Source organism: Crocuta crocuta, unplaced genomic scaffold (genome assembly GCF_008692635.1).
Source record: "Crocuta crocuta isolate KB4526 unplaced genomic scaffold, BGI_CrCroc_1.0 scaffold650, whole genome shotgun sequence".
NCBI lineage: Eukaryota > Metazoa > Chordata > Mammalia > Carnivora > Hyaenidae > Crocuta > Crocuta crocuta.
In genome coordinates, this window is record NW_027532882.1 from 1,407,110 (window position 1) to 1,418,039 (window position 10,930).

Sequence of the window (10,930 nt, forward strand, 5' to 3'; positions counted from 1 at the left end):
GTTGGTGAGGATATGGAGAAAAAGGAAGTCAGGCATACTGTTGGTGGGAATGTAAATTGGTATAGTCATTCTGGAAAAGAGTATGATGTTCTCAAAAATAGAAAAAGAGAACTACCATATGATCCATCAACCCCACTTCTGGGAACATGTCTGAAAGAGATGAAATCAGTCTTGAAGAGATACATGTGCTCTCATGTTCATTGCAGCATTATTTACAATAGCCAAGACATGGAAGCAACCTAAGTGTCCATCAGCATTAAATGGATAAATAAATGTGATTGGTATATGTATGTAAGCACACACTTGGGTGTGCACACAAACAGTGGAATATTATTCACTCATAAAAAGAGGGAAATCCTACCATTTGAGACATATGGATGGACCTGGAGGGCATGATGTGCAGTGAAATAAGTAAAACAAAAACAAATACCATATGATCTCACTTACATGTTGAGTTCAAAAAACAAAACAAAGTCCATAGATAGAGAATAGATTGGTGGTTGTCAGAGGTGAGGATGGGGACAGGGGGTAGGTGAAATGGGTGCCAGTGGTCAAAAGGTACAAACTTCCAATTATACATCATGGAGATGTAATGTAATGTAATAAATCGTATTGCATATTTGAAAGTTGCTAAAAGAGGAAATCTTAAAGTTTTCATCACAACAAAAAATATTTTTAACTATTTATGGTGACCACTGCTAACTAAAAGTGGTAATCATTTCAAACTACATTGTAATATTTGTAAATATTGAATCATTGTGCTGCACACTTGAAACTAATATAATGTCTTATACCAATTGTACCTCAATTAAAAAAACTAAAGATGGGGCGACTGGGTGGTTCAATCAGTTGAGCATCCAACTCTTGATTTTGGCTCAGGTCATGATCTCAGGGTGGTGGGACTGAGCCCCATGTCAGGCTCCACATTGAGCCTGGAGTCTGCTTAGGATTCTTTTCTTCTCTGCCCCTCCCTAGCTTGCACTCTCTCTTTCTTTCTCAAAACATAAAAATAAATTTAAAAACAAAGAAAGAAAAACCATAAATACCCAGCCAGGAAAAAAAAAATAAGTAAACTAAAATGGCTCAAAGCAGAAAAGAAAGAACTTCTGAAAAAAAAAAAAAGCCATAAACAGATATTAACAGAGGGTTAAACTAAATGGCCCATAAATATATGAAATAGAATTCAATCTCATTCATAATAAGGGAAATGACAAATAATAAAATAATTTTACGCCTGCTAGATTATCAGTATAAATGAAAACATGTTGGTGATGATATGGACCACCAGAAAATTTTGGTGAGCATGTTAAGTGATTCACCCACTTAGGAAAACTCTTTAGAAATATCCAGGGGTGCCTGGGTGGCTCAGTTGGTTAAGAATCTGACTTGATTTCAGCTCAGGTCATGATCTCATGGTTCATGAGATCAAGTCCTGTGTTGGGCTCTGAACTGACCATGTGGAGCCTGATTGAGATTCTCTCTCTCCCTCTCTCTCTGCCCTTTCTCCCACTCAAAATAAATAAATAAAAGAAATTTCCAAAGGAGAAGAGGTATATTCATATACATAACACTTCTATCTCAACTATAAAACATTCTTCTTTCCTCCATTAAATGTTTATGAAAATATTCAGGGGCACCTGTGTGGTTCAGTCAGTTAAGCGTTCAACTTCAGCTCAGGTCATGGTCTCATAGTTCATAAGTTCGAGCCTGCATTAGGCTCTGTGCTGACAGCTCAGAGCCTGGATCTTGCTTCAGATTCTGTGTCTCCCTTTCTCTCTGCCCCTCCCCTAGTCATTCTCTGATTCTCTCTCAAAAAAAAAAAAAAAATTAAAAATTGTTTTAAAATACTTATGATAATATTAAAAAAGATTTAAAAATATATATTTCTTTATAAATGAAGACAAATACCAACAAAAACATCTTTCAACCTGACAAGGATCCTATCTTGTCACAGATACATAATAACACAGATGAAAATAAATAAATTACTGCTAAATTCAAAAACACTTCAACTTCAAAAACACAAAAATGGGAATGCAACCAAGACACAAAATTCATACATTAACTTACACAAAACGAAGAAAATACACAAACTGGATAGAGATACATATGGGTAAAAACAACACTGAATCCCATTGCCTGTTTTATAGGGCAAATATGATCAAATACTGGCAACTTCATAGGAATCAACCTAATAGAAGAACATCCAACATAATGATAAATACAAAATATACTACAATGTTTGTCACTGGGGAGAGAGAGGGTCATGTGGCTGGGACACTATCAAGTGGATTCCTTTGGGCACTACTCTATTTCTTTACTTGGGTGACAGGCATATGTGTTTCACTTTACTACTGTTTTCTTTAACCATAGATAAATTTTATATTGATGTTTTAACAAGAAAACTTCAGGAAATATGCTCATATTCTAGATTCTAAATGCTTTCTTCCATAGATTTCTTCAATCTGTTACAGCCATCTGGACCATAAGGGGCATCAGACCTAGCAGAAAGCCACCATGTAAGGAATGATCGAGGCCTTACTGGCCACTTCCTGTATATTCCTACTTCTGAAGCCCTTACAAGGAAACGTCTCTTTTCTACAGCTTTATGGAGATATAATTAACAAAACTGAGTAAAGTGAAGGTGTACAAGGTAATGACTTGATATGCATATACACTGAGCACTCATTACCACAAGACAGTTAATTAACACATCCATCACCTCAAAACCCTCTTTATGTTTTGAGCATGTTAGGATCAGGATTTCTTCTTATTATTACAACCAAAGACTTTCTCACTGATAAAGTTTACTTATCCCTTATCACATCAAACCACTAAGATAACCTAGTAATTCCGCTGTATATTTAGGGAACTGGGTGCAGTGGATGTGATGCTGACCTCCACAGATACAGTTCCCAGTGACTGGACTGGGTGATTACTGAATGGGGGTTAAAATATCCACACGTGGCCTCCAAGAAGTTCCAATTTCAAAAACACAAAAATGGGAAAGGGATTCCTATCCAAGTTCCAACAATGAAGTGCAATTCTCATGGTATGATTCTGGAATCGGGTAGAATCACCACATCCTCACTTAGAGTGCCTTATCCACCTTATTCCAATTCTCTTCTGAAAACAACCTTCACAAAATTACTACTGCAAGAGGTTCTGATTCAGGTTCTTCTTGTAGGGAATCTGACTCAGAAAACAGATTAGAGATTTGAAATCACTAGCCTTCATGACAGAGCTGGATAAAGTGCAAATTTGTTCTCCTAATTTCCTAATGTACACTGCCATTATGTTATCTTGTCCTTTTAGAAGAAGTTGATGACGCAAGACTAAGACATTCTGTCTCACCCTGTATTTTTGTTCACTTTGACTCATTCCAGAAATCCCAGTCCAATGCCAATGACATGGTCACAGAAGAGAAGGTGTCCTACCTATGAGTTTTCTCAAGGCTCCCTTCATGTCCCTGTTCCTCAGGCTGTAGATGAAAGGGTTCATCATTTGAGGGACAACAATGTACATCACAGAGACCACAGCGGTGTTTCTGGAAGAGTTAGTAAAAGCAGAACTAATGTACACCCCCAAACCTGTCCCATAAAACAAAGACACAACTGAGAGGTGAGACCCACACGTAGAAAAAGCTTTATACTTTCCGCCCACTGATGGCAGCCTCAAAACAGAGGACACTATCTGGGTGTAAGAGAAAATGATTCCACATACAGGGATACCACCAAATACACTAGTTGCAAAATAGATCAGGATGTTATTGATGAGGGTGTCAGAACATGCAAGCTTGATGACCTGAACCACTTCACAGAAGAAGAGAGGGATTTCTAGGTCTGTGCAGAAGGTCAGGTGCAACACCATCAGACTGTGCATCAGGGCATCCACAGTGTTAATGCACGAGGAGACTAGAATCAGCAGGCCACAGAGGCGGCGGTTCATGATGACTGTGTACCTCAGGGGATGGCAAATGGCCACATAGCGATCATAGGCCATTGCTGCAAGAAGAAAACTTTCTAAACTTGCAAAAACCAGGACAAAGTAGATCTGGGTGAGGCAGCCTGCATAAGTGATGCTCTGATCCTGTGCCTGGATGTTCCCCAGCATCTTTGGGATGGTGGCTGTGCTCAAACAGATGTCAGTAAAGGACAAGTTGGCGAGAAAGAAGTACATGGGGGTGTGGAGGTGGGAGTCCGAGCTGACGGCCAGGATGATGAGCAGGTTTCCCAGGACGGTGACCAGGTATATGAACAGAAACAGAATAAAGAGAAAGGGCTTCAGCTCTGGATCCTCTGTCACTTCCATAAGAAGGAATTCTGAAATTGCTGTTTTGTTTCTGGGTCCCATGTGGTCCATGAATCTGACAGAGAAGCAGGAGTGACAACACAATCAAACATGGGTTTTCTAGACCAGCAGGAGGAACGTCACCATAGATAAACGCTGTCTTACGATGGGATAGAGACTAACAGAGAGAAATACAAAGGTGCCCTCTGTACGCATCTTATCTGTTCCATTAACAAAAACCTGAAGCTGATACAGCAGACTGTCATCCATTGTTAATTCCCACAAGGCTCAAGAGTGGACCATTTAAATACTGCAGTCTCAGTACCATTTTGATTATTTGAAACATTTGGTAATTTTATAAAGAGAAAAGACTGGGGAGGCAGTTAAAGAGTCTGTCTGGATGCCCAGAGACCTGAGAGGCAGGCAACTGAGATAACGTAATTTTGTCAGGAACCAGGAATGGGAAGAAGAAGAGAACTTTACCAAACTTCCTGCCTCCCACCACCACAAGTTGCAGATACGTTTATAACAGCCATACTGTTTGAGAAAAAAAGCATATTTCTCCTCAGCAGGAAAATGGTCCTGGCAGTAGTAGATTTTCCTCTGATATTAGTGACTCAGCAGTCCTTGAGGACTGGTGCAAAGTACAGAGGACATGTGAAGAAGATGACAGACACGCAGGAGAACCATGGGTGGCTTTGATGCACGTATTCATCACAGCTTCCTCGAAATAAAACTATAATAAACCACCTGCCCTCCTTTCCAAACATTGATGAAAGGTCATTAGATTACCTGGTGGGCATTGTACTGGAATGATATGATATCTCCTCTTAATGTACCATATGGAAGATTTACTCAGGAAGGGCAGAGCGGTTGAGTGATCCTCAGGCTCCAGGGCAAGATGGATCATCTATGAGATAAGGCTCAGATGTGCTACTTCTTTTCTGGCGAAGAACTGTTGAAGCAAGTGGCCACATGTGACTGCAGTCCCTGTATCCCTAGAGATGCAATTTCCAAAGCTTCTCATTAGCCAAGCAATTTTACCGTCACTGTGATCCAGGGCAGTGCAAACCCTTCAAGGCCAAGACTCCAGAGGGAGGAATTCAGGATGACTGCTTTGTTTGAATCTGACGCTGGATATATACCATTCACTATACAACACATATAAACACATGGAAAAAAACAATCCTAAAATATATATGGAACCACAAAACACCCCAAATAATCAAAGCAATCTTGAACAAGAAGAGCAAAGCTGGAGGCATTACATTTCCTTGTATCAAGCTACCTTTCAAAGCTATAGTAATCAAAACAGTATAATCCTGGTATAAAAACAGACACAGACCAATGGAACAGAATAGACAGCTCATAAATAAACTCACACATATATAGTCAACTAATCTTTGAAAACAGTTCCAAGAATATTTAATAGGGAAAGGGCAGTCTCTTCAACAAATGGCATTAGGAAAACTGCATATCCACAAGCACATGAATGAAATTGGATGCCTATCTTACACTCCACCCAAAAAATTATGAGTGAAATCATATGGTATATGTCCTTCTCAGACTGACTTATTTCACTTAGCATAGTACCCTCTAGGTCCATCCGTGTTGTCTCAAATGGCACAATCTCCTATTGTTTTGTGGCTGCCTCATATTCCACTGTATGTGTATATCACATCTTCCTTTTTTCATCAGTTTATGAATGAAGGGGAGTGGGAGATACGAGCTTCCAGTTATGGAATGAATAAGTCCTGGGAATAAAGGCACAGCATAAGGAAGAGAGTCAATGATATTTTGATTCCAATGTATCAGGAAAAGTGGTGACTACATTTGAGGTTAACATAACATCATGTATAAATTTGTCAAATCATTTTATTGTATGCCTGAAACTAACTTAGCATTGTGTGTCAACTATACTCAAATTTCAAAAAAGTAAAATAAAGAGATAGATACTTAAAAAAAAGTCAACTCAAATGGACTAAGGACTTAGAAGACCTAAGACTGTAAACCTCCTAGGATAAGACCAGGAGAAAGCCCCTTGCCATGACCTTGGCGACAAGTGTTGGACGACAGAAGCACAAGCAACATAGGAAAAAAAATAAACGTGTGGGACACATCATCGTAAAAAGCTTGTACAACAAAAGGAGAGAAAGAATAAAATGGAAAAAAAAACACATAATCGGACAAATATATGCCAATCATACATTTGATCAGGAGTTAATATCCAAACTAATAGCAAAAAAAAAAACAGTAACCCCATTTAAAAGTGATCAAAAGGCAAAAAAGGCATTTCTGCACGAAAGACATACAAATGGCCAAAGTATACAAAAAGATGCTCAAAGTCAAAAATCATTAAAGTAATGCAAATTAAAACGACAATATGAAATCACCTTACACATGTTAGGATAGCTACGGAAGGAAGGGAAGGAGGGAGGGAAGGAAGGAAGGAAGGAAGGAAGGAAGGAAGGAAGGAGATAAGAAGGGGTGAGGTGAGGGGACAGGAAGAGACTTTGGGAAATGACAGATGTTTATGTTCTTGATGGAGGTGATGGTTTCATGAGTGTACAATTACTCCAAACTCCCTGAGTTGTATATGTTAGTATGTATGGTTTTATAAATTAATATATTGATTAAGTCATGGCTACACTATAAAAAACTGATCCAAGAGGTGCGCCTGGGTGGCTTAGTCGGTTATGCGTCCACTTCTCCTTAGAGCATGATTTCACAGCTCGTGAGTTCGAGCCCCTAGTCAGGCTCTGTGCCCACAGCTCAGAACTGGAGCCTGCTTCGGATTCTATATCTCCTTCTCTCTGCCCCCACCCTGCTCATGGTCTATCTCTCTCTCTCAAAAATAAGTAAACAATAAAAATTTTTTTTTAAATCCATGGAAGTTCAGACACTCCTTCTTTTTTTAACATTTTATTCTTAAGTAATCTCTTCAGCCCAACCTGGTGCTTGAACTCACAACCCCAAGATCAAGAGTTGCCTCGCTACCAACTGAGCCAGCCAGGCACTCCTTGTTCTTTCTGATTGGGCCCCACTAAAGCTTGGGTCAAACAGTTTTGGGGAAAGCTTCCTGAATATATTCAGAAGATATGCACCAGCATCAACTCTAGGACACCCCATCTCCTGGGTTAAGATGAGATTTAACCGACTGAGCCACCCAGGTGCCCATAAATAAACAAACTTTAAAAAAAGAAAAAAACGCCTTTTAAAATTTTTTAACGTTTATTTATTTTTGAGAGAGAATGGCAGAGAATGAGCAGGGGAGGAGCAGAGAGAGAGAGGGACACAGAATCCAAAGCAGAATCCAGGCTCTGAACTGTCGTCACAGGGCCCAACGCGGGGCTCAAACCCACAAATGGTGAGATCATGATCAGAGCCAAAGTCGGATGCTTAACTGACTGAGCCACCCAGGCACCCCAAAAAATGTCTTTAAAAAAAGGAGGGGGTGACTGGGTGGCTCAGTCAGTTAAGCATCCGACTTTGGCTCAGGTCATGATCTCACAACTCATGACTTTGAGCCCTTCATTGAACTCTGTAATCACAGCTCAGAGCCTGGAGCCTGTTTCAGATTCTGTGTCTCCCTCCATCTCTGCCCCTCTCCAGCTCATGCTCCGTCTCTCTGTCTCAAAAATAAAAAAGCATTTTTAAAAATTTTTAATATTTCATAGGTTCCTAAAAAGAAGCAGATACTGGAGATGCAGTTAAGAGGATTTATCCTGGTCCATCTCCCGTGCCACAAACCTCACAGCCAGGCGCCAGGGTCAAGACCAATGGCCATCCTTACAAAGCAATACGAAAAACCAGACATGGAAGGATAAACATATGCCGACCATCCACCTCAAGCCTGTGCCAGAAATTAAGAAACATTTTAGAGAATTCTAGAGCTTTCCACAAAATCGTGCCAGGGAAATTTTCTCCTGAGAATGGAGTAAAGCCCCTAGGGTTCAAAGTAGAAAATTAGCAGATCCAGTAGGTATTGTTGCAGAAGAATTTATTTATGACAGATGAATAATTAGTCACTTCACAGATGAGTATGATCAGGTCATCTTCAGCATATTCCCATCCATAGCCCCAGGTGACTAGTAGACAAATGCCTCTCCCTACTTGAAAACCATAGACTAGGGAACTTCAGATTACCGAGGTGTCACGTCTAAGGAATGGCATTCCGCATTCAGTTTTCCCTTTGATCCTAAAGGAGATCATTGGAAGGCCTCTTGTCAGGGAGAATGAAGACACAAAATGAACTAGATTATTGTGCAAAAGTGATGGCATGGAGGAGGGCACTTGTCGGGATGGGCACTGGGTGTTATATGGACACCAACTTGACAAGAAACTATTAAAAAAGAAAAAAAGAATTTAAATTATCCATTGTTTTTCAATATTTTCTGTGCAACTAATAACATTTGATTATTTTTGTAGGAATAATTCCTTTATAGTATAGTCCTTTTTTTTCCTGAGGAAATTGGTCTGTTGGTTCCTTTCTTTTCCTAATGGAAACATTTTTTAATCTTTCTAGTAAAATATGACTTTCATGTATTATTAATGCACTTAAGAGTATGATTTTTTAATTTTCAGTTTTGTCCACATGTCACTTTTAAAATTTTGCTTATTTGTATATTATGCATTTTCATTCAAAAGTTAGCAATTCTAACATTCTATTCTGTCTTTCAAAAAACAATTCTAAAGCGTCAATTAAATTCATTTTTTTCTGATAAAAAAAAAAGTGATGGTCCCTGAGTAAAGGCTCAGGTGTGCTGCCTAGTGACCTGAGCAGATGGCCACAGGCAGACAATTTGCAGTCTCTGTAGCGCTTCAGGGTTCAATATCCAAAGTTCCTCATTAATCAAATTCTTTCACTATCATGTTGATCCCAGGGTAGTAAAAACCCTTAAGGAACAAGACTCAGAGAAGAAATAACTAAAAACAGACTAATTCCCTCTTCCCAGGAAGCCAAAAGTAAGCAATTCTTGTCTGTCCACCTATTTCTTTTCACATCCATTTCAAGTTTCTTTTATACAGGGATGCAGCTCCCTTCTGTAATTGGATTCTAGTCTTGTTTCCTGAGGTACATTCAAAGTCACCCTTGATGGCAACAATCTAAGGAAGACAGGACATTTAAACTAAAAATATATGGTTTATTATATGGAGANATTAAATAAAAAAAATAAAAAGCAATCTTATGTGTTTTTTTGTGCAGTTGTGAATGGGATCAGTTTCTTGATTTCTCTTTCTGTTGTATCACTATTGCTGTATAAAAATGCCACTGATTTCTGTACATTGATTTTGTACCCTGCAACATTGCTGAATTCTTGGATCAGTTCTAGTAGGCTTCTGGTGGAGTCTGTCAGGTTGTCTATGTAGAGTATCATGTCATCTGTGGAAACTGAAAGTTTGACATCTTCTTTACCAATTCTGATTCCTCTTATCTACTTTTGTTGTCTGACTGTTGATGCTAGGACTTCCAGCACTATGTTAAACAACAGTGGTGAGAGTGGACATCTGGAGGTTCCTCAAAAAATTAACAATAGTGCTCCCCTATGACCCAGCAATAGCACTGCTAGGAATTTACCCAAGNCCTTGGACCCTAAGGGAACGGCGATGATATATTAAAGTTCTGGGGAAAAAACCGTCAGCCAACAACTGTATATCTGACAAAAATTTTCAACCAAAAATGAGGGAGAAATAAAACATTCTCAGAAGAATGAAAGCGGAATGAGTTCATTACCAGTAAGCCTGCTCTATGAGACTCTCCAACAGATTCTTTCAGGTTATTATGCGAAAACACTAAACAGTAATTAAATGCCATAGGAAACAAATAAAGATTCCTAATAAAGATAAATGCACAGACAAATTAAAAAAACCAGAACTGTATGTTTGGTTGGTAATTCCACTTTTTATTTCCTACTGGATGTAAAAACAAGTCTAAAAATTTTAAATCTACGCTATCTACAACAATGCATCAATATGTAATTTGTGACAGTAACAACACAAAGAAAAGACCAAGCAATATAAGAGCAGAGGTTTTGCATGCTATTGAAATAAAACTAGTATGAATTCAAACTAGATTGTTATAAATTTGGCATGTAAAAGGTAATGCTCATGATAACCATAAAGACAATTATCTGGATAGATTCCAAAAAGACAACGAGAATGAAATCCAAAATGTTCCTACAAAAAATCAAAAAGGAGGAAAGGAGAGCAATAGGGAAAGAAATGAAGAACAAAAACAAGGTATTATACATAAATAATATAAAAATTTTAATGGAAGAATTAAGTATCTCCTTATCAGTAAGTATTTTAAAGGTAAGTAGATTAAACTCTCCAGTGAAAAGGTAGAGATTGGAAGAAAGATCAAGGAAACACCATGTGAATGGGGCACCTGGGTAGCTCAGGTGGTTAAGCATCAGACTCTTGCGTTTCTACTCAGGTCATGATCGTACAGTTATGAGATCAAGCCCTTTGTTGGGCTCTGTACTGACAATATGGAGTCTGCTTGGGATTCTCTCTCCTCTCTCTGGCCCTCCCCCACTTTCTCTTTCTCTCTCTCTCAAAATAAATAAATAAACTTAAAAATTAAAAGAACTAGGAAACATGATGTGAATATAGGCTGTTTATGAGAGATTCACTATGG

The 10,930-nt window shown here is 38.7% G+C and overlaps 1 protein-coding gene across 1 annotated transcript; it reads right to left on the reverse strand.

The window, feature by feature from the left end:
• Positions 1-3,414: 3,414 nt before the first annotated feature.
• Positions 3,415-4,353, reverse strand: LOC144216356 (olfactory receptor 7G1-like). The gene has a single exon (XM_077745691.1). The coding sequence runs from the start codon at positions 4,351-4,353 to the stop codon at positions 3,415-3,417; it is 939 nt and encodes a 312-aa protein (XP_077601817.1).
• Between the last annotated feature and the right edge of the window lie 6,577 nt (positions 4,354-10,930).

Coding starts and splice junctions, on each gene's coding strand:
- LOC144216356 (XM_077745691.1), bottom strand. CDS start 4,353: ATGGGACCCAGAAACAAAACAGCAATTTCAGAATTCCTTCTTATGGAA.